Source organism: Athene cunicularia (genome assembly GCF_003259725.1).
Source record: "Athene cunicularia isolate RWA chromosome 1 unlocalized genomic scaffold, athCun1 chr1_part1, whole genome shotgun sequence".
NCBI lineage: Eukaryota > Metazoa > Chordata > Aves > Strigiformes > Strigidae > Athene > Athene cunicularia.
In genome coordinates this window covers 77464193-77489058 of record NW_020799091.1, presented here as the reverse complement: position 1 = coordinate 77489058, position 24866 = coordinate 77464193, and the positions used below count along the sequence as shown (strand labels likewise).

Genomic DNA, 24866 nt, shown 5'->3' with positions numbered 1-24866 from the left:
GGGTGGTGAGATGCTGGAACAGGTCGCCTAGAGAGGCTGTGGCTGCTCCTCCCTGGAAGTGTTCCAGGCCAGGTTGGACGGGGCTTTGAGCAACCTGGTCTAGTGGAAGGTGTCCATGCCCATGGCAGGGGGGTGGTATTAGATGATCTTTAAGGTCCCTTCCAACTCAAATCATTCTGTGATCTATGACTTAGGTATATTCAGGTTCCTCAGGTGTTCTTGAACCTGACCTTCTCCTACAATGGGAGGGACTTCATTCCCCCTGCCCCTGCTTTGAGGTTCAGGAGCTTGAGAGATGTGGGGATAGAGATCACCATTGAAAGCTGAGGCAAAATAATTAAGTACCTCAGCCTTCTCCATGTCAGTTGTCACCAGCTCTCCCATCTTATTTATCAGGGGAGAGGGGGGTATATACATTTCCTTTAATCATCTTTTTCTGGCCAGCACACCTGTATACTCTTCTTATCATTCTTCACATGCCACACCCGATTCAGCTCCAACTGTGCCTTAGCTTTCCTAATCCCATCCCATCCCTACCTGGGCAGTATCCTTATGTTATTCCCAGGATACATGTTCCTGATTCCACTGCCTGTGCATTTCTTTCTTACACTTTAGTTTGTCCAGAAGGTACTTACTGAGACATGCCAGTCTCCTGCCTTTTTTGCCTGGTTTCTTAGATGTGGGAATCAAGAGCTGTTGTACTCTTAAGAAAAAAAGTCCTCCAAGAGCTGCCAGCTGTGTTCAGCTTCTTTGTCCCTGTAGGTAGTTTCCCAAGGAGTCCCATCCACTAATTCTTCAAGCAACTGAAAGTTACTCTCGTAATATTCAACACCCTGTCTTCTACTCTTCATCTGGCCCTTATCCCTCAAGATTGTGAATCCCACCAGGACATGATCATTGCAGCCCAGGATGCCACCAATCTTGACATCTCTAGTTAGTTCATCCATGTTGGTAAGCAACAGGTCTAGTAACAGTTCTCTTCTGGTTAGACTGTCTATCACCTAGATTAAGAAATCCTTGATGCACTCTAGCAGTCTCCTGGACTGCTTATGGCTTGCTGTGGTGCTTTTCCAGCAGATGTCAGGTTTATTGATGTCCCCTGGCAGGGTCAGAGCCTGGTGCTTCCTGTAGTTGAAGTAACACCACTTCGTCAACAGGCTGCCCTTGATCAGGCAGCCTGTACTAAACACCAACCATGAGGTTTCCTTTGTTGGCTTGGCCCCTGATTTTTACCCATAAGCCCTCAACCTGTTCACTGCTGTTTTCTAAGACAGCTCTGTGCCATCAATACACTTTTTTTTACATAGAGGACAACACCTCCCACTTCATTGCCTGTCCCTTCTGAGCAGTTTATAGCCATCAATTGCAGCCCTCCAGTCATGCAGCTCATCCCACCAGGTTTCAGGGATAGCCATAACATCATAGCTTTCTAGCTGCACAGTGGCTTCCAGCTTCTTTCTGTTTGAAACTCCAGTGTCTTTGAAAATAACCATCACAAAGACCAAAACAACTGAAATAGTGATAAGAAGTTCCTGTAGCAGAACTGGGTGGATTTTTTGATCAAGTAATTCAAGGTTTGGCAAGATGCTGACAGTTTATTGTGGAGTCTGAAAGTCCTGAGAACCTGGAGAAACAGGTTGGGTAGCAGCCCGAGACAGACATCCTGGCATAGCCAGGAACCAGGAGGGTTTCCTTTGGAAACCTGCCGTGTTTCTTCTGATGGATTCAGCATAATCATGCTCTTCTGCAAAACACTTTGATTGCAACAAATTATCCATTTTCCTGGAATGAAAAATACCGTGTTGAAAAACTCCAGCAGGATGTCTCCTGTGTGATTTAGGCACTTTAAAAACCTTTCCCAAGTCTGTCTTGTTTCCTCTGTATTGCAAATAAGACTTCATCAGCACATAATTAGTACTGGAGAAACCCTTAGAAGTTCTGAGCCTTTCAGACAAATACTCCAATATATGTGACTTCCTAGTTCTTTAGGACTAGGGCTTTTTATAAAGCTGAAATTTGTGAAAGAATAGCATTTCATGTAATATTCTGGTATTTCTATCCCCATGAAATTTTTGATTCAAACTTTGTAGAATTCTTACTTATTCTCACAACATCACATATGCTTTGTACCTCAGACCAATTTTCTGAGGGTGAGAGCATGCACTGTGGAACAATCTGTGGCTATGAGTGACCAAGAGAAAAAAGATCATAATTTGATAATATTCTTGGTTCAGATCTTGAGACCTGTTAGACCTGTAGACAGAGCAAAATGAGATGAGTCCAACACAGACTCCTGTAAACCATAGCCTGCTGCAGGATTTATAACTTTCATGATTTTGCATGATAACAAGATTGAAAGTCAAAGAAAGGGCAATAGTAACTTTTCATGTGGTTGCAGAGTCAGAAGACAACATACAGCCTAGCAAGAGGGGGTGAATAGGTAACCAGCTTTCCCTGGAAATGGGGCTTTTCAGCTGGTGGTCAAATTCAGGCACAAGTTAAGGCATGCCTTGGGCCATAGTCCCTCTGGTATCTGTATACCTGTTCCTTTTCCAGTTCCTGCATTAGAGCCTTTTGTCAAACCGTATTGCAAAACCTAGGACTACCTCTTTACAAAGAAAGCAGAACACAGAGTGAGAGCACACGGGCTGGAGCACTGGTACGTGACATTCTGTACCGTTTCATTGTCAGCAGGCTGACTAGGCAATGCTTGGGCACAGTTTGGGGGATAGGAACTGTGGCTGTTACTATGAGGCAGGATGGATGAAGCCACCCTTCTTCAGTTGTGTAAGAGACCAGCAGTATTTGCATATATATATATATGTGTGTTATATAGCTATATTTGGTCATATGTATGTATGTGGCAACTTCATTAAACTGGGATTTTTTTTTCTTCATGAAGTTCTATTATTTCAGTGAAGCCTCATTTGTAATATTTATTCTTGCTGCTGCATTTCTGATCATGGTACATTAGGGAGTGTTTTTCATTGTCCATCTTCTTTGATAACATGTTACATGATAACATTCTCTATACAAACTGTGCTGTGCCATTTGCTCTTATGTGCCAAAAACCAGGCTCTGGCCTGTTTTAATTACATGAGGGACATAGCCTCAGAGGGTAACAAGCAGTGTTTAATGCATTTAAACTCTGATGTCACAGCATGTTGCATCTAAATTCTGTACTTGGTGAAGATGATCATGGAGCAGGGGTGATCAGGGAAAATGCCAAAGGGAGGGTTTCAAATGCTCTTTTTGCAGAGAATGCTGTGAGGACTTTTAAAAGGATAGATAAATAGTCAGAAGCCAGACATGCATGACAGCAGACAAAAGCCTTGTAATCTGGTATTTTTCACTTGGACTTTGTCTTCATTTGCTAGCTAACCCCAAACAGACCTTCCTTTTTCTGCTTATCAGCAATGTGTAAATAAATCTCTCGATGCATTCTATAAATAGACACAATTCCTTCATTACAAATGACCTTTCTACTCTCAGCTTGGTTACACAGAACATGAATCGTGTCCAGGTGGAGGTCATAGCATGTAGCATCTTGTGAGAGTCAATCTAAGCATGCACATGCATGCAGCATGAAGTAAATGTGGGGTTTTTTGTTTTTTGGGGTTTTTTTGGCAGTGCTATAGCAGTTTGCCCTCAAGCATCAGGTATGCACAAGAGGCTATGGTCCAACAGTGCCAGACCTATGATATTACATGAATTTGGTGATATTAGGGCTGATATAAGGCTGGTCCAGGAGTCCAGAGAGGCAGAAGTTCTTTCCATGCATGCCACCTCCCCATAGATTGCTATACCCCTTTATGCTAAAGGTATAGATGCGGTCTCCTCTCTCAGGAGAGGAGAAGCAGAACAGTTAGCAGTTGTCTGGACATTTGAGGGAATCCTGTCAAGTCATACAAATGAGAAAAAGTGCCAACATTCAGATTAGCTTTTCCTTGTTTATGTTGGACTTACAAAGGATAAGGCTATGGGAGGTACTGTTTTGTTAATCTGAATTTTGTGTAGGGCATACTCATGCCAGTGGGGCAATGTTTGTAACATCCTGATGAAACAGCTGTGGGAGGAGGGGGGTTTATTGCCCATCTTCTGTGATAACATAGATCCTATTACAACCCCAAATGTTAATTTCTTTTGAAAGTCTGAACTGCGGAGTACGAAAGGTTCAAAGAGTATTTCTTTCAGAACACTGAATTTTCTGAAGCAGTTTTAGGACCAAAAAATTTCTTGTAGTTGTGCTCCCAGGAAGTTGACTAATGGTGAGGTAGCCAGGCTATAATATAAATGTATAGTGTAGCTGTATTGCTTATCTGAAGGGTATATCCAGTAAACTGCCTTGGATACTGAGGGGCTAGTCTCATTATTTTGTCCACCCTAGACTGTGAAGTCCACCTCTGACAATGAAGTCATGATCTTCAGTCCTGAACAGGTAAGTCAAAAGAGTGGATCTGAAGTTCTTCCTGCACTATAAAGTTTCTGCTGCTATAACTGCATTTTCTCTTGATCCCCTGAGACAGCTAAGCTATGCTTTTGAGCTTTCTGCTCATTTCAAAAACTACGAGACAGCAATCTGTGGAGCAGAAGGTTGCAGCTTTCCTTCACCCAGTTCCAAGATGCTGCAGGGCTGAACTGCTGGCCATGCAGCCATTGTAAAGAAACCCAGTGATTGATGCTCATGGGATTTCCAAGAGGAGCATTGTCTGGTCTCTGGTCTGGACCCATACCACACACTTTTTCAGAATTCTCTTTGATACAGCGTTCAACAAGACCATCTAAGTGGCCATGTTACACTGACATTTTTAGCAATTTAATTAAGAAAACCGTGGAGAGTTCTTGCATTGTAAGAGCTGTAAAATTAGTGCTGTAATATATTTTGATTTGGTTATGCAGACTGGCCTGGGAATAGAAGTTTTATGAGATATATTTCTAGTGCTAATGGGCTTTGAAAGTATAACTTCTGGGGGGTGGGAGATACTATCCCACAGTCTAACAATCGTAACAAGGATATGAGTATCCCACCTAATTTCTCCTGAGGGAACTGACTAACGTAACCTCTAAAAGAGAATGCAGAAGTAGTAGGGCATAGGATACCTTTGGAAGATAGTGAGGACAGGGTAGACATTCAAGATCTTGTAGACCAGGGTACCCTGTACATGCTTACAGACATGAAGATCTAATTTTCAATATCACTGTGTGTTGAGAGGATAATATTCTTTCTTTACAGTCTTTTTCATCAATCAGTTCCTATGCAAACTGTGTCTCATGTAGTCTGTGTAGGTGTGGGACAAGGTCTCTTTAGTACATGTATGCTGAAAGGGAGGTCTCTTTTTGTTCTGTTTACTAATGTAATGATGACAATGATTAATGGTGGAATTTGTCCAGAAATGTGGCCGCAAAATCTGTCTTAATGCAGGTTCAAAGACTGTAATATTCTCATCATTGGCACAGGGAATTGGGGATTTTGTTCTTCCAATCCCTAAGCAAAAATTGTTTTCTCCAGTATATGGATGCATTTTTCTACTCAGTTATTTTGTATTTCATCCATATTAACCTTGTTTACTAATGCAAATGCATAATAGGCACGGTTTCAATAACTAACGTGTACATTTCTTCAAGAAAGTCAGGTCGGATGACATTTTCCTGGAGAATGTATATAAGAAGTCCATAAAATGTGTAACATGATTACATCAGTGAAATACAAACCATTACTGAACTGTTCAAATGCACACTCATTTCATGTATTCAGGTATTTACATTTTCATTCTTAAAACAAAAAGAACTCAAACATTATGCAGAGAAGATACATTCATTCTCATCCTTTTAAATTAATGTTCACCATCCTTAAATGTAAATTAATAATTTACAACTCTGTAATTATATTCAAATCACTGAGGGAAGGGAAGCGATACCTCTGTTTTTCTTTATAATGTAGTCTGTAGTTGTTATAATCATGACAGATGTTACACTTTGAATATGACTATTGTTCCAGTCTCCCTGACTAAATTTACAGAAAACTTGAAATAGAAATAGTGGGGTGTGAATTTCCCCATTCATTTCAGTTATGCATTAAGTGAAACACCAGTTTAAAATTAACTTTAAAAATTAGTACTGTAATTATGAGAAGGACATATCTTGTAGTTTCTTCCAAAGTAAATCTAATTGCAGGAGGTCTGTTTAGATAAAATGAAGAACGATGCTAAGCATATAGAAGATTTGTATGTTTAGGCCTTTAAGAACATATTGCAGGATCTGTTGGGGAGATCACAACAGGTTTTATTGCATCCATTTAGCTCGAAGATAGACCCAGCTTTCATAAGTTTTGGAAATGTTATGTCAGGTAATGTGTAAAAGACTTTGAGAACATGAACCATTGACAAAATTTAGGTTTTATATTTGTAAGGTAGCTAAGATCTTCACTGGGAGCTGTAAATTCAGACAGTGATGCATTGAACTGTACACAAAGCCAGAAATAAATTCTCCTGTCTCTATATCCATAATTTTCCTTCTCCTTTGTAAACCTGTGCTGTAGTCCTAGATTTAATTAAAACAGTGATTAAAGTATCTGTAACTACACACTCAAGCATAAGCCTACAACATACTCCTTAACAGCAGAAGTGCGTGCCTGTCATATTTTTGTAAACATGTTGCTTTCCCTTAGAAGCAAGCAAACCAGTGTTTTATCTTAATGATGAACATGGACTGGACTGAAACTTTATGTCCCAGGTCCAAGGAGAATGTGAATAGATATTTCTAAAAGCTGTGCATATGGAGTACATGCCTGTTCTTCTTGCAAGGAGCACAGTATTTTTCTCATTCTTGAGCACATTGTTGCAAATGTGCAAAACCAGGACTGGAATTTTCTGTGTTGTGCAATGTTGTACTTATGCTGTGAGTTTGACTGATTGGTATTTCTAATGCCAAGAGTTTTTTTAATGTTTCTTGTATGTGTGCTAATGGTTGTCTCCAAGCCACACCATTTGCTTAAGAGAGACCCTGCCTTGCTGCAGAAACGAGACATACTGTATTTGTGGATCTGTTTTGTACCACTGGTAGCAGTGGGAACTGTATTAAAAATTTCAGAGGGAAGGAAATTAGGACCTGTAGAATGATGTAAGTTTTACTGAATACTAAATAATGTTCCTTGTTAAGTCAAAAAAACTCTTTTCTTACTTTCTTTCATTACTCTTCTGTTTCCTTTGCCTTTGTCCCCAGTTTTTATCCTCTTATTTGCATAATCATGAGAAGCCAAATTAATCTCAGGTGTAAGACTGCCAAAACAGCTTTGGATTTCTTTGACTGCTCTGACTCTTTTCTGCTGCTGAGGCTTTTGGTAGCAGAGGAAGGGGCTATAGCGATGGCTGAGAAGCTTCTGGAAGCTCCTCTGTCTCCAAGTCGGACCTGCCTCTGCACCAAAGCCAGGCCAATTAGTGATGGTGGCTGCACCTCTGAAATAATGTATTTAAGAAGGGGAACCTCGGAGGAGGAGGGGAACTGTGAGGAGGAGTTATGAAAAGGACACCTCTGCAAACACTGAGGTCAGTGGAAGGAAGGAGGAGGGAGGGTGGGAGGTGCGCTGTATCCCGTGGTGAGACAGCAAGGCCCCCCCATCGCCTCCCATGGAGGTCACTGGTGGAGCAGATTTGCCTGCGGCCTGCGGAGGGCTCCACACTGGAGCAGGCAGCTGTGCTTAAAGGAGGCCAGGACTCCATGGGAGGAAGCCTCTGCTATTGTAGTTCCATGCAGGGAGGACTGCAACATGTTGGGGTGTCCCATGCTGGAGAATCTTGGGAAGAATGCATCCTGTGTGAAGGACTCATGGTGGAGAAAGTTTGTGCAGGACTGTCTCCCGTGAGAGGGGAACCACGTGGAGCAGGAAAAGAATGCAGAGGAGTGTTCCCCGCCCTGCTTGGAGGAAGGAGTGGTGGACTGACTAAAAACCCTATATTCCCTGCCCCTGCACCACTAGGGGATGAGGTAAAGATATCAGGAACAAAACTGAGCGCTGGAAGAAGCCAGGGGTGGGGGAAGGTGTTTTTAAGACATGGTAATGCTTCTCACTGTTCCACTGTGTCTCCTAAGTGTTAGTGTTTGAATTAAAGGGGTGTTCTTTTTCTTCCCCTAACTAGTCTGTCTTTTGCCCGTAAGTGTAATGGGTGAGCCAACCCTCTTTGTCCTCATCTCAATTCCTGAGCCTTTTGCTTCATTTTTTCCTTCCCAGCACTGGGGTCGAAGTGGTGAGTGAACAGTTGCATGGTGCTCAGTTTCCCTCTGGGCTCAAACCACGACGCTTTGTACTTTGAGTTTATCAATGAGGGCCAGAGACTAGCTAGATCTTACCACCTGAGATATTGCGTGGCTCATTAGTTTGGCAGATCCATCTCCCATTCAGCCTCAAATGTCCACATGTAAAGACACATCTACTTGTATCATGGCAGTTATCCATTCACTAATGAGTCACTTTATTTTCTTTTTGTATTAGGTACGCTAAGGTCATATGGTTTGCTTCCAAGAAAAATCACTTACTCCCTCTGTAAGTAACTGTAATCAAATCCTGAGAGAGCAGGAGGGGAGGGACCCAGAAGAAGAGGTTAAAAAGCAATCCTCCACTCAGACTAGTAAAGGAATAAAAATAGGGTGCACAGCTGGCAAAGGAGAGAAAGATTAAAAAAAAATTCATCTCCTGTGTACAAGACTACAAATGAGGAGTGAAAGTAGTTTCAAAGTGGCTGAACAAAAGGAAGGGATAAGTTAAAATAATGAAATGGTAAATCCATGTGAGCCAAATAGCCAGGATCAGTGAAAACAAATGATAAGCAGAAAAAGCAAAACACGAAAAACATTCCTATCTGTAAGCCAGAACAAACAATCAGGATAATGACATGCTTTTCAGATTTTTGAAGGAAGAAAAATGTTAACGGAAATAGTGAGGGGAACAGTTTGAGAAACCGATAGTGGAAACAAAAGACTTGTATTCAACAGTTTCTCTTTTTCTCTAATCTAAAAGTTTTGCTGTTCTAAGTATAAACCAGGCAATATAAATTTATGTTCAGATGAGAGCAAACATAATTTATTTTAATTTGTATGTATTTGCATTGTATATGTAGTAGATGATGGTTTTATTTTAAGTAATAATCTGTCTCTGTGGAATCACTGTAATTTTTGTCCTTTACTAGCCAGGTAGATTGCAATGCAGTATTTTGACAGAGATGGCAACTCTGTGCACTATTGCTCCAACAGAGGTGAAGTCTAAGGAGTTCTGACCTTGTACTGCCAACAGAGACTTATATTGACAACAGAGCATAGGTTATTCTCCTTTACCTCAACAAGAGTTTGTATTTCTGGAGCAGGGCAATTTGATTCACAACCTTACTGTCCCCAGTATATTTTTGTATACATGGTAGTAACAAAACACAGGATTGCAACAGCCAGGTCACTCATCTGTCCTCATCCATGGACCAGTGAAATCTCTTTATGCAAACATCCAGCAAAAACATTCAGCTTTAAACTCAACTGCCTGGATTTCAGAGTCTTTGATGATGTGTAAGCCTGAGTTCCCATTATAGTCACTGGAGCCTTCTTGGTTTGCCATGTACATTTATTTTAGGAAGAGCTGAACAGCTCTCTAGACTAAGCCTAGACTCTAAGCTTAGCTGCCTCAGATCTTGATTGACTATAATGGGAGTTCAGACACCTTACTAATGTATGGACACCTGTGTGTAGGAGTCTGAATCTGCCAGCTAACGTCCTGCTCTTTGGGTGCCACAGCCCGGGCAGAGTACTGGGGCGTCTCCTGGGAGCAAGGCTGGGTGACATGTCTGGCAGCCACCACCCAAGCCCCACACTGGAAGACTGCATAGCCCCCACCAGCCGTCAGCAGGCTAGTGAGCTTGGTGGAGTTCACTCTTGTGCTGGGATCAAGTGTATGAGGCATCTTGCATGATGAAGAACATCAGATACCATTTTACTCAGGACTGGTGCCTGTTTTTTCTACTGAGGGCAAACATGCTGGCTGAAGCCTCTGTGTTTTATAACCTTTACATGCAAAACATCCCACTGTCATTCATCAGACCTTCCTAATTTCTGATAAAAATACAAGCTGGGCCACTGGGGAAAAAAAAAAAATGTTCTTGTAAGGACTAACTATAAAATCCATGACTAGGCTATTTAACATCTAGTTCACTTTAAGTCTTTTGGCAATGCCGCCTCCTGTATTTCTTGTACATGTTCCTGCAAACAAGTTTCCTGGAGGGGTGAGGGCTGATGCAGGGAGTTTGAAACTCAGCTGAGAGGAGAGAGTTACTTTTTGTATTTGTGATTGTAAGTATTTGCTGCTGTGTCTAACAGGATCCCTGACTCAAAAGATATTGTCTAGTTTATAAAGTAAAAACAAATATTGCAGATCAAATTCCTGTTTTCATATTAAACTCTTACCGAATTAAAAAAAAAAAAAATATCTTGAGAAATCAAAAGTCCTGGAATTTTCCATGTCAAGCTGATTCAACGCAGACAGTAAAGACTAAAAAGACTTTTCATGCTTGTGGTTTAAATATGATGAGTTTAATATTGTCTTCCTAAATGTAATCTCTTTCTTCAGCGATAGGATATCATTTTTCTAGTTTTAATTACAGAGATGGGTGGGTTGGATCACTAAAATTTAGATTTGGAGTAGGGTGTGGATTTATAGCCCTGCTCCTCCTTGTAAAGGCTGGGACTGCTTCTGTCTGGACTCATCTTTTCAGTTAATCTGCAGTAATTAAAGGGTGCCATGTGGGATGGGGCTAAAGAGACATAATTAAAATGTAATGCTTCTCCTTAGGTATCTGCATCCTTTTTTTTTTTTTTAATTTTAAACCATCTTCAATGCTCTGGTGAGTTTAAGTCTTCCTGTATAACACACTGTGCAAGCAGAAATATGTGAGTGAACTGTTGCCAATGGCTCTGAGCAAGCATGGGGCATGTTTCAGATTACACTGTGTTTTCTTGTTCGGATCTGATCTTTCTAGGAGAGGCTGAGAAAGGCAGCTCTAGGGGATTTAGTTCTAGCAGCAGCAGCAGCACATGATCCATCAATCGCGTGATTCTCACCACCAAAGTCTAATGGGGAGGGTGAAGAAAAAGTCAATGCTGCTTTGGGGAGGCAACAGCATTTTCTTCTGCTCCTGGGGTCCTTCCACCAGCTGGACGCTTCATGGCTTCTCCCAGGTTAGAAACCTACTGCTGCCCAAACCGGGATGCAGCTACACAACTAGTGATGAACTTCCAGCCTGAAGTCTTCTGCGGAGTTTGCATTGGCAGTGCCTCTGTCAGTTTGCTACTGACCATCCTGCAGCTCCTGCCGAAGAAGGGACAGAGCCCACGGAAGATGCCCAAAGCCTCCTCCTCTTCCACCATCCTTCTCCTTATCTCCATTTGTGACATCCTTGGTGGCTTAGGTAAGTGCCAGCTTAGCGTCCCTCACCCTTGCTGTAGGGGGCTCTTGTTGCTCTGAGGTACCACAGCCAAATGAAGCTGGTGAGTGGACAAAGATTTCTGGGGAAACATGCTGTATGTATTCACAAGAAGCTTTGGGCTAAGTGAGATCAGAAAACGATGGGTTTTGGCAGAGAAAGGTCTTGTTTAACAGATATATTTCAGAAGTAAGAGCTCTTGACAAATCTACACCAAAATCTCTGCTTTAAAACAAATTAAAATCCAGAACAGCAGCTGGTTCTCAGAGTAAGCATAAAAGTGGAGGCGAGGCAGCAAATTTAACTCTAAAGCTGACATCAAACACTTAGCCGAGCCTTAGGATTACATTTGAAAAGCACTTCCTATATGTCTTTAAAGCCTCTCAGACCAAGTTTGCAGTCTTGTTTGTGTGCCAGTCACTTCTCTGGGCACATCAGATTGACAGCAAATGAGTTTGAACTGTAGCTGTACACAGATTATTCTAGACACAGGCTTTTGAAATGTGAATGAATCTCCCTTATCAAGGACAACCTGCTGCCCAGCCTGGCTGATAGGCTGGAGGAATAAAACAACAGAAAACAAAACAAAACTCATGAGTCAAAGGGAAACTAATGTGTCTAAATCTGTCCCATCAGTCTATGGTGTTTACTGCCAAATTAGGTATAAATTATCGTGATACATGCTATGAAAATACAGGATGAGTTTGTTTCTACAATAACATTTTTCCCCTCACATTAGATCATAGAAATAGTGCTGCTTTGTAAGTCTCTCTCCCTGCTTGGAGACAGAGTGGGATTTCAGGTCTTTTCCCATTCCATACTTCTCTCATCGTATGTAGTAAGTACCAATATAAAAACAAACGAGGGGGGGAGGGGGAGTAAAGAAAGAGAGAGATGTAAAAAATGTGTGTGTATTCACCTGGAAAAAGGTCCTTTCAGTCAAATGAGACCCACAATAGATAAAGTTATTTTTCTCCCTTTTTATTTCACTGGCAAACTCGAACTATTTATGCATCATTGTCTTTTGAATTAGACTCACTTTGGTTGGTTGCAAATGGTTTTCTCTTGGGGGGAAACCTGGTGGGTTTGTTCTGCTGTATGTTGATACTTCAATGCCTATTTCAAGCAAGCCCAGAAAAATCTCACTAACAAAGTATAAGTTCATTTTCAAAAATGGGTATTGTTCTCACCTAATTCTAGAGCCCTGTTTTTTTTCAGTCCTGTGTCAGAGAGGAAAAAAGTTGCTTGTAAAAACGAAGATAACAAAAAATGGGAAATAACATTTTTACTGCAATGAGGTATTATAGAGAAATGAACATTAGCATATGAATACATGCCCCTAAAATTGTAAATAGTTACTTACTGGTTTATGTCAATCTGTTAAAGGCTACACAATTTATTTTAGGGAAGTGTGTGACAGTATCTGTAAGTGAGATTTTAATCTACATAATATTTCAAGTCCCAGAAGCTTCAGACTCCTGGGACTGCTTTCCCGGAGCAATTACACTGATGTTTAAACAGCACAGTTGTTCCTGCTGTGCTCCTCTGCAGCCGTAGCCTTCCTGTGGATGCACAAAATCTGGGCTGCGATGTGAAATATGTGGCTGGGGAGAAGCATGTGACTCAAATCACGCCAGCAGATTCAAAGCATTAATACATGTTTTTTCTTTAGGTATGATCTTCAGATCAAGTGTATGGCTGGGCTTCCCAGGCTTCATAGCTAACATTTCTGTGGTGAACGGGACTGACATGTGGCCTTCTGCTTTCTGTGTGGGGAGCGCGGTAGGTACAGAGATTGTCCTCGCTTCCTCCTCCTCCTGGTTGACAGTCCCTCTGCGTGGGGAGTCTGAAAGGCAAACCACTGTGTCCAAAAGGAAATTCGGCTGTGAGTCAGAGCCTGGATATGATGGTTTCAGCTTCTGCCCCACCCCTGCAAGTGCATTCATGCCTCCCTCCAAAAGCCTGGATCAGGGCGAGCAAGGTGCTAGATGCTGCATGGTGCACATGAAGATGCAGGGCTGTGCAGGTCAGACTGGTCCCAAGCATTTTTTGTCCTAAGCGTTTTGTAGTATTCGCTTGTCGTAGGAGTGCTGGGATAGTGGAGGGTGCACCTGTGCCAAAGTTGGGGATGTGAAGGCATAAGGGTAAAAACAATCCCAAATGGACTGTGAAACCACCAGTTTGGTTTGTGCTGGTGCAGTGTTGCTAATGTCCCGGCAGCTCTGTCACACCCATAGCACGAGGGTATCTGTGCACCTTCTCCAGCAGAAATTACAGCCTGCGTGGTGGCAGTGGGGACCAACTGAAACCAGCAACTCGGGTAGCTCAAATTAGCTTTTGCACCGTGAGATTGTGTGTTTTGGACACAGAGGGACTGCAGGATAAATATACTAAAGACGCAAAGCTGCTGGCAGAAAGTCTGTCCTTGACATGTGGGATTATAGGTCAGATTGCCATTGAGGCTGGCCATTATCTGGCCAAATCTAAAGTATCTTCTGGATTAAAACACAAGAATAAGAAAGTGCAAATGCATTCCAAAAGTGCAGATTAAAACTCAGTTTCAAATATTGCAGTCACAGTACTGAGACATATAATTTGAGTTTACTGTACAAGAAAAAAGGCCATGATTTTTACCAAAACATGGAGAATGACAAATAAGACAGATCACCATTTTACCCAAATTCAACAGGAATTTAGGCTGCCCAGTGAATTCATGCACAAGCAATAACAGTATTACCTTTACAATTCAAAGTTTACAATACAGAAGAGGATATGCTGCATGTAAACAAACTTATTCAGCTCTAGTAGGTTTAAAATAAAACAATATGTGCCAAATTGAAGTCACTGTACCTTATATGCCTATATAATGTCAATTTTAGACACAATAGTGTGCCATAGAAGCAAATTATCAATTGTACTCATATATTGATTCTCTGTTCATGTTTAAGTTTTCATCGCACATGTTTAAGTTCTGCTTATTAGATGCAAATGTTTGGGTTTTTTTCTTTGAGGAAAAGGAAATCAGAGACATCAATATCTTGTAATAAGAATGTCCTATTTAAAAACCATGTTTCCCTATGTCTTAAATTTCACTTTCCAGCCCTTAACACAAAAGCCAGTATTTTTAAACAGTGACAAAGACTGTTTTGCTTTCATTTGGATCTCAGGTTAGATGGTAAGCAGCATAGTGCTCTAGCACAATTTTTATTTTCCCTTTCTTGGGCTTCAGCAAAGTGCTTTTGAATCACTTGCTAAATTTAGATTTAATTATATTGGAATGAAAAATAAACCTTTTTCCACTCACTTCCCCTAACATATTCTTGTGTGAGTTAATAAAATGTTTCTGATTCTGTTTTATTTTTCTTTTAGTACTATTGTTTTATTTCACTTAACCACAAGCCAATACAAACTCCCAACAGTGAGGCCTTTAGGCATCTCCTTTGAATAACACCCTCTGGTTTGCAGAGAGGTATGCTCTCAGGCACTGTAGCAGTATGTGTCATTTTGCTAAAAAGTGAGATAGCATATGAAGATTTTGGTTTTAAGTGCATCTGATTTATATTATTTTTGGAGACAGTCTTGTCTATGTTGGATTTTCTGCATGGAAAGACCCCACCGCTTATTTTTTGTGTGTGTATGTATAATAAATTGTGCATTTTTCAACCACAGCAAATATGTAAAAGTGCAGATGAAGTTACATGCTGAGTGCTATGGGTAAAGTGCATTAGAAGGAAAACTGGAATTTCAGTTTCTGGCTCCTGTGCACTAGGAAAATGTCATGTTGTTTGAATTAAATACTGAATAACTCGTGCCGCAAAGGACTACAAGTAGGGTCTACACCCATGGCGAAAGGAAATATTTCCCAGCTTGATTTGCCTTTTGGAGGAAGGAATGGTAGATCTCTATTCACTGACATTTGGCTTAGTAACAAGTATGTTGGTTTCCAGCTGTAAGATGATGCTACTATGGAGCCATGATAAAGGATATTCAGAGAAGAACTGAAAGAGGGCTTGGAGAAAAGGTAATCTGAATGTTAAAATAGTTTCAGATTATCAATTCCCCAGCTCCTATGGGGAAGAAATTTGGAATTTATAAACAGTGTCAAAGAATGATCACTTATATAAACTCACGGGAAAAACGCATAGCTCATCAACGCTGTGGAATTTAACTTGAACCTATTTCCTCTCATTTTTTATTGAAGAAATCAGTCTGGGTGTTCAATATGGATAACTTTTCCAGACGGTGAATGATATTTTTGTTAATGACCTTTTTTTCTTAATAACAGTTCCCTAAATTGGGTTCTGTGCATGGAGAAAACGCCTGTCCCCTGCAGAAGCCACAATGCATAGGCACACTGCGGTGATGACTGGCCTCAGTTATATTTTTATGCATCAGCTACTGAGAAACTACTGAAATTTTAACCTAAAATTAAAATATTCTTACTATAAATTTCTTTGGGCTTCACTCAGGACATTGAGGGTAAGGACCGGAGAGGTAAATAACAGGTTTTCTGAACAAGAGAGGAAGCTGTGAAAACAAATGCTGTTCAGTTTAGCTGTGACTCGACCTGTTGGCTACACCAATGCTGTTCCTGTGATTTTGAGTAAGATTTCATAGTTCATAATCTCAGCTGGAAAATACACACATTTAAAGAAGAAATCACCAGGCTAAAGGTTTGAGTCCCTCCTCTGTCCCCAGTGGTACTTGAGAAGCAGCTGTGACATTTGGCATTTTTTTCTCTGCAGATGTGGATCCAGCTATTATATAGTGCTGGCTTCTGGTGGTTGTTTTGCTATGCTGTTGATTCTTACTTGGTGGTGAGAAGATCAGCTGGACTGAGGTACCAGAGTTAAAGCTCTGAATTTGTAATTTTCCTTCCAACACTGTATGTCCATGTTTGTCTGCAACTACCTAAGTGTGTAAGTAAAGCTCGTACAAACATGTGATATTCATATGGTTACCAGGTCATGATATGGATTAGTGGTGTGCTATGTGCTTAAATTGACAGGGCAATGCTCAGATATTGATTTATTTATGTCCAACTGGAATTTAAATGTAATTGAATTCAATTTAACCTTTGGGGAAATAGGGAGCAGATCAAGCTCTATAAGTTTTATTGCAGTGAGATAACTATTTTTGTCCCTACTCCACACCTGATATTGATTCTTGCAGCAAAATGTTATCCTGAAAATGAAAAGTGAGAGGGGAAAGTGCTGAATTTCATATAGTTTATTCTCCAGGTTTCTTTCTCAGATTTTCTATTTTATCCACTTCTCAGTGTTGTCATTATTACAATTCTGATCACATTTGTAAAGTTTTTAAGAAGAACAATATGTATTTACTAGACATTTTTCTCAATGCCTGTAACAGGAGAAGCTAAACCCTTTGGCAAGTACCATGCTTTAATGCCAGACAGAACATACAAGGTGTTCTAAGCTGGTTGTTAGAAGGGCAAAACGTCCTTCAGTTGCTACTGCTAAACATGGAGTTATATGACTCTGTTCCTAGATGATACTGAGCAATCGGTATCTGAAGACATGGTTCATCTGGCAGATGTTATAAAAATGGGGATTTCTGACTTAACTTCAGCCCATGGAGGACAAACCTGATTTTGTGAAGTCCCATGGATCTAGTCTGAAACAACTGGGATGTACCTCCTCCCCCCAATCCCTGTTAACCAAAAAAAAATCATCTATATTTGGGCTTGATTCTAAGATCAGGGTAAACAACGAAAGGCCTTCTACACCCACAGATCTGAATCTCCCTAAAATGGGAGCAGTATCCAACTCTAAAAGTTAAACATAATTATCTGCAAATTACAGAAGGGTGGTATATTTCACTGTTCAGCTCCATTCTTAAATTTTAATCCCCTAATTTGCTCTCTGCAGGAGAAATGGATTCAGGGGTTCCTTCTTGACTTTTGGGGGAAAGGGAAAGGCTTTCTACCCTACAGGTTGGAGGATACAGGACTTGTGTGTGCAAGCCTGAACAACCACTTTATTTAATCCTTTTTCTGAAGGGCCCCCCTCGCCACACCTGCTTTCCTTAGTTTAATGTACTGTCAGTGTGGTTCTGGACCGTTTTATATCTGTAAAGCTCTGTTTCAGTGAGGGCTCATTTTTATATTGCAATGTGGAAAGTGTAAGTTTTGGTATCTTTAATTATGCCTGTCCTGTTTGGTGCTTGCAGTACAATTGTGCTGTACCACATGATGACGTGGGGCCTTGCAGTGATGCTCTGCGGGGAGGGAATCGCCCTGCTTTACTACCCTTCTCTCTCCAGGTAAGCAGGACTCTGGAACAGAGTGAGAAATCATAGCGCACTCTGGTCATCTGAATGTCTTTCGGTCAGCTTGAGAGACAGATGTTCACATGTTGAACTTTTTTGAACTTGACAAGCATGTCCCACTGAGTCAGTGCACGTTCTAGAAATACCTGCCTGGGTTTCAGCGGGCCCTGAAGAAATATGCCAGGCAATATGGGACTTGGGCATGCTGCAGGACTATGATACACCTTCTACTATGAGCCACTGTTCCCTCGCTCCTCGTTTTAGCTTTCTATTTGTTCCTTTAAATTTCAGAAAAATGCACAGATATGTTAAAAATTAACTTTGTGTCCCATGTGAACTGGTGGTGAAGGTCTGTGAATGAAAAGTTTTACATCTATTTGGTTCATTCCTTGTATTTTTTAAAGTTAACGGTGACATAGATAGAATAGCCAGAACTGTCAGCTGTGGAAAAAAAAAAAAAAAGCCTATGTGTAAGCTGTTAATGATTTCTTTTCAGCTGTGAAAATGGCTTGGAGCATGCAATCCCACATTACATCACAACCTATGCCCCACTCCTGCTAGTGCTGGTGGTCAACCCAATCCTGTTTAGGAGGACAGTATCAGCAGGTATGTTCCTAATGGCCAGCATTAATCAGTATGTGTTATTTAGCAACATAACATTATTGTAAAAACATCATGTCTGTGTATTCAGTGATGCAGGATAACTCCTCATTAAATCATAAAGATATACCAAAGGGTGGGAGTTGCCTATTAAAATTAAGATACATTCTTGATGGGAAATATGCCCTAGAGACAAAATGTGATGACGTAATCAAACCTCTACTGGCAAAGATGTTTCTATGTTACCAAATTAGTCTTGATTTAAAATATTTGAAGTGTATAGTGGATGCTTATCTCTACTGTAGTATTGGCACCAACCTGGACTTTGGAATGTAATTTATTTTGGTTTAAAGATAATGTTGGCGAGATCTGATAGTTGATTTTACTTCTTGGCAGCCCTGGAGCTAAAAAAATAATAAAATATGATCAAATTTTTGTCACTCGTGATTCTGAAATTATGAAATAAATGGGAATTGTACACAACAAAGATGAAGTTTGAAGTTGGCATTTAATTTATTATCCAGTGCTTTGAAGAAATGAGACTGAAAAAAAGTCACGGATTCAATGCATTCTTTGCATGTAATATGAGCAGTACTAGATGTTTGCAGTATTTGAATTCCCACTTATCATCTACACATTGAATATATAGAGACAGCAACAGAAGACCTTGCATTTTCACTTCAGTCTTCATCCCATCTATCCCACTCATTTTCAAAGGAACAGTCGTTGCTTTAAAAAGTTGTTCCTATAGAGAGTTGCTCTTTTTATGGGAAAATACACAGTATATTTGTGTTTGTGCATATGTATATTCCTTGTGATATCTGAACAGCATGTCTATTTTTGCTGACATTACACTTTCAAGTTTTAGAGGTGTAGTCAATGCTGTATCAATTGCACAATGAAATATAATGTGCATAACAGGATAAAATGTATTCTATTTTAGGCTGAACATCACATAATAAATATATCACACATTATACAGAAGTTGTAAGTACTATGTTTTGTTATAAAGGAAAAGTATGTTCACCATACTATTCTCTATTTTCAGTGGAATTGAGAAAAGAAAAATCAGCTAGTGGAGTATCACTCATTTTAGGAATCCATAATGGATGTACTTATTTTCCTTTAGTATTAGGCTATATATGGGATTCCTTGATGATGGTCCTTCCAGCTTCTGAAGGAGACAAATGCATCCATTCCTTTGTTTCCTCTTTACAGAAATCTATCTTTTGGATCCTTGAGCTTATAACTAACAAGATACACATATATTAATGAAAATAATTGTATACTTTCCAGTTGCCTCCTTACTGAAAGGGAGACAAGGGATTTACACAGAGAATGAAAGACGTCTGGGGACAGAGATCCAGATCCGCTTCTTCAAAATTATGCTGGTATTTGTTATTTGGTAAGAGGTATATTATTTTTTTTTTAAACTGCCTCTTTTCCAGCTGGAGAGAGTCGGGGACAAGAATAGAGACTGATAGGTTGCTTCATTTGTTTGTCTTTATGCTTGGAAGGGAAGGTGTCTAAGGAAGAACTAGTTCTAAACTACTTCACAAAGTAGCTGAATCACTCATGTAGCATCACAAGGCTGCAAGGAAATGATAAAATGTTTAATCAACAAGAAAACAATAGCCCCATGAAACAAAAGCAAAAAAAAGAAGAAAAGGTTGGGCATAGATTAAAGCTAACTGAAACAGCAGCTCCCCAGCACTGTGGGTTGACAGATGCTTTTCTGTAGTCAAGTTTTCTCAGAGCCACTTGTCACCAAACACGTCACTGAAAACCTACAATAAATATCTTTCTAAGACTGACTTCACAGCCCTGACTACAATTATATAATGCAGCCAGCTCTGTGGTCTGCAGATCCCAAGTGTGTGAAAAAAGCATGGGTATTGACTGGAAATACAGGGTTATATGCCAGAAGAGAAATCTCCATGTGATTGTGTGCAAAATTTCTGATCATTTAATTTATTTTTTTTTTTTAATATTCCATCTTCCTCCATGAAAATAGTACTTTGGGTAGAACAGGAAAGAGATAGGGAGGAGAGATGGGAGGGAACAAGGCAAGTGGAGAAAGGAGGGCGGGTACACACTTCATCCACAGATCCTTGTGCTTCTGCTCCAGCAGCACCATCCAGCGTGAAAGATTCTAGAGTGGTAATTGCAACTGGAGATACTGGATGCACACAGCAAAATAGGGACTGCTTTTTGGAGAAAATGTTTTTTTTACTGCAATCTCACAATCATCACCCAGCAGTAAAGGCACCAGAAAGAGTGGTGATCCACTCTCCAAGGGTCTGTGCAATGACTAGCAAGAAGCAGTCACTTCTGTGAAGTCTTTACTACCTACGTGGGTAACACAAGCAACAACAGGAGGAAGGAAATGGTCCTGGAGTAGTGAAATGACTTGGCCATTTGTGGTCTCTACAACTGTTCAACTTTTTTGTACACAGATACATTAATGCATGCTACATTGCTTTAAAAGGCAAGCTGGCTGCTGATAGTGGAGTGCTCTGGAGGGGAATGATTGTCTTTTCTTAGGCAATAACAGAGTCCACTTGGCTTGGGAGAGAGGTTTCTAGTGAAAAGGGTGGGAGTAGCCAGCAGGGGAGGGGGTGAGAGACAGCAGTGAAAGATCCTGCAGCATGGCTGCCTGGAAATTGCTAAAATAATGAGGAACAGAGATTTAGCCAGGCTTCCAGGGCTGTGGAAATAAAGAGCCCAGAGGCACCACAGAAGCGTGTTGCAACCTGAGGAATGGTGGCCAGCTTGCTGGTCTGTGAGCAAGCATGTAATAAAGGACCAATGCCCCAAGGACACAGTGGGGACATTTGCTTATTTCCATTCTGTCTCATTCTGGGTTCTCCTATTATAAAAACAAAAAAACCCCAAAAAAACACAGCTCTAGTTTTGGATTTTGTTCTCCTAATAAAACATAAACTTTGGAGTGTAGAAACTCTCTCAAAGGTTACTGTAGGGAAAGACAGTAAGACAGAAGCCTAGAGAAGACTCCCTTCCATCCCAGAAGTCAAATACGGAATGCGTGAGTCAAAGACAGCAGGTTTGGTCAACATGGGGTGGAAGATGTGTCTGCAGATTTGGGAGGGGAGAGCAAGAGGTTTTACACTGATAAAAATATAATTGCAAGAAGGACATATATAAACTTCTTTAGAGAGTATGACATGAATGCTGATTGTTTCCTTTCTGAAGCTACAGTAGAACTATAAAGAAATGCTGGTCTGACTGCTTAGAAGTCATAACAAGTTACAACCATTTGCTATAACCTCTATTTAGTGTATAATATCTTCAGTTTCTTGCAGAGGATGAGGCTTGATTATGTTCATCTTTCTTTGGCGACAGAAATTACCTCTATTCCAAAAATTTGATGGCATTTTCAAGTTTAAATCAACTTTTGTTTTGTTTTGTAGTTTTTTTACAGACATTTTGAAAGTCTGCTGTAATCTAGCCCTGAAATTCTAACTCCATCTGGAGTTTCTGCAGCCTTTTACAACATGTATGCATATATTTAGTTTCCTTATCTGTAAGCCCTATCTTTTTAAGATGCAAGGAGAAGAAGTCAGCATGCATGATGTCAACATGGATTATGGCTGTTCATCATCTCAATTTTATCCTGCAATTTACTGTTCTGCAGCCAGCTCAGTCTGGTTATTTTTTTGTATATTGATTTATTTGACTAGGCCTGGGCTAGTAGGTAAGATTTTTGATCACGATTTCAAGAGACCTAGTCTTAAAAAAAAAAAAAAATCTCCTTATTAGTGGTCCTGATTTCTATAATTTGAAGGTAAAACATATTTTACATATACCTATATATATGTATATGTATGTATATATATATATATATATAAAACTGTCTTGTTCTTCTTTATTCCTGCAATAGCTGGTCATCCAACATCATCAATGAGAGCCTTTTGTTCTATCTTGAAATGCAGCCAGATATCAATGAAACACCCCTGAAAAACATCAGAAGTGCTGCACTAATCACATGGATTATAATGGTAGGTCAGCTGTGACATTGTTTAGTCCTAGAAATCACTTTTATAAGACTGATGGAACAGCACCAATGTAGTGGGTGGTTCAAGATTTCTGAGGATATAAACACTCTGAAAACCGGGGGTGAAAAGCAGAAAGCAGGAGAAAGGAAGGAGGGGTCACTGGGAATACTTTTCATATAGAAACTTTGCCAAAAATGTACCCAAGCCCAACACTTCTCCCATTTCGTGGAGTATGCATTCTCTCTGTGAGTGATTGCTATCCATTTTAAGGTACAGAACAGACCACTACAATAGTCTAACCTTGCTAACCTCTGCCACAATGCAAACTACAATGGTTTACCTCATGATTCCTGAAGGTTCCCCCAATAAAACAAGCATTTTGTTTGTAACTAGGGTTTTCTTTATTATAAAGAATAATTACAGCATGTCATGTCATTTGGATAACTATTTGGGGACAAATACATGAAAAATCTTGAAAGCAATGCACCAAAATGATCCGTAAGATGCTGGTACCCTACCCTCTTTTCTCCTGTTGGAATATTTGAAGAGGGATTTTTCAGAGGTGATATTGCAGGTTCATTTTCCAAGCGAGTTAATTCTGGAGCTGTTAAATACCTGTAAGCCCTAAGCATGCTTTGTGTATAGCTCTTGAGTGTTTTTGCATTGAGGGGCTATGTGATGCAACTGATTTGATACAACCTTCTCCTCTGACAAAGAGTGAACACATTCATGTGACAGAGGCCTTGCTCTTGCTCACCTGGAGAGCAAGAGCTCAGGTCTGGGAACTGAGCTCTTTTTAAAATTGCCTGTAAAAATAATTTGCTATTTTCTCGTGAGAAAAATAGGAACAGCTAAAACCATTTACTTGCCAAGCATCCCACTGCCCTGGGAACAGAGACACTTATTTTGGAAATCACTTGGGGTTTTCTTTTTCGGTGTCTCTCTATTTGTCCATTCCACTTTGATGGACATTTTCAGTGGCTCAGGAATCTGCAGCAGTTCCAGACAGATCAATTCCTGCTATTTTAAAAAAACTTGTCTGTGTGTGCTGGTGTCTACTCTCATATATTTGACTTGGCTTCCATTAAAAAATGTAATATTTGCTTTTGTGAAAAAAAAAATGTCTAGTGTGTTTTAAACTTTCCCCACAAGCTAGAAAACTGGTGCTTACTGTTCACTGGGATGGCCTCAGCATATTGTAACAACATTTCACGGTGTTTCACTCCAATTTGTTAGTGTCTGCAATGGGAACAATGTACATTTTTAGTTGCATGCAAATAGCATATTTTAAAGATGGCAATCATTCAGTGAAAATGAAGTTGTTAATGCATACAAAGTGTTTTGGTGGAGCTGAAAATGGAGCCTAAGTGGTGTAACTCCTGTTGCACTTTTCTTTCCTAGGGGGTTCTTAATCCGATGCAAGGCTTCCTCTTCACGCTGGCTTTCTATGGCTGGACGGGATGGAGAGTGGACCTGAAATGGCAAAAAAGAGAAATAGCCTGGGAGTCAATGTCCTCATCAACTGTGGGAGAAAATGCCTATCCCTCACCAGTGAACTACCAAAGCAACATCCATGACTCAAAGAAGATATCGACAACTGACAGCCAGCAGACTGATGAGGCTATAAGCATGTTGTCTGAAGGTAACACTAGCAGTGATGAGAGATTAACCAGGAGCTCTCCTATCTATCAGGGCTGGTAGGTTATAGATGCAGAGCTGGATCCCACTTCTCATGTTGTCAAGACTCATAAAACCACATCACTGTGTGAGCTGTTGTGTACTCTGGCTTGGTTTGTGCCCAATGGCTTGATGTAATTTCCTATAATTTGTGTGTGTGAGAGAGAGAGATCATGTGAGATGGAGAGATACTATGGTTTATGTCTTTGTTTGCCTTATAGAAGATGTGTTAACAGGTTTAAAGACCTCATCCTTTTTCAGCAGGAGTATATCTCTGCAAAGATCTGTGTTACTTATAATTAATTTTCATCCATTTTGTTTTAATCTCTCTTGTAACCTCCATATGGTAGAAGAGTCTTTTGTTTAAATAAATGGACTATTAACATGTTGGATTTTTAAATGTGTTGCCTTGCTTGCCTTAACATAAAATTCCTCACCCAGAATTACAGATCTAGGATTTCTGAGACACCATTTTCAGCTTTGACACTCTGGTAAAATGTTAGTGACAGCAAACTTTGATAGAAGCACAAATATTTCCTGTTTGTGTAGAATCTCACTGACATAGTCTTCTTTTAGCTTGTTTATATGAATTTTCAATTTTATTTTTTTTTCTAGGGATAAAAATCAAGCCCAGTCTAGGTTCCATAAACACTTCAAAATAGTGGTTCCAGTTCACCTCAGGTTCAAGTGAAAATAACCCGTCAAATTATTTTTTAGTATGGATTCAGTTTGATCCTTATATATACTTGTCTAACGAGATTATGACTGTTAGGGGAAGGTGCATTAAGAGATAACATTTGCCAAAACCCCCTAGATGATCTGAGTGCTC

At 40.2% G+C, this 24866-nt stretch overlaps 1 protein-coding gene across 1 annotated transcript; it reads left to right on the top strand.

Moving 5' to 3' along the window:
* The first annotated feature begins 10662 nt into the window (after positions 1 to 10662).
* On the top strand, positions 10663 to 24437 carry GPR143 (G protein-coupled receptor 143). The gene is made up of 8 exons (XM_026848940.1): positions 10663 to 11441; positions 13129 to 13238; positions 16202 to 16296; positions 17646 to 17738; positions 18241 to 18350; positions 19641 to 19749; positions 22246 to 22363; positions 23762 to 24437. The coding sequence occupies exons 1-8, from the start codon at positions 11198 to 11200 to the stop codon at positions 24059 to 24061; spliced, it is 1179 nt and encodes a 392-aa protein (XP_026704741.1). The 5' UTR covers positions 10663 to 11197; the 3' UTR covers positions 24062 to 24437.
* Positions 24438 to 24866: the final 429 nt, after the last annotated feature.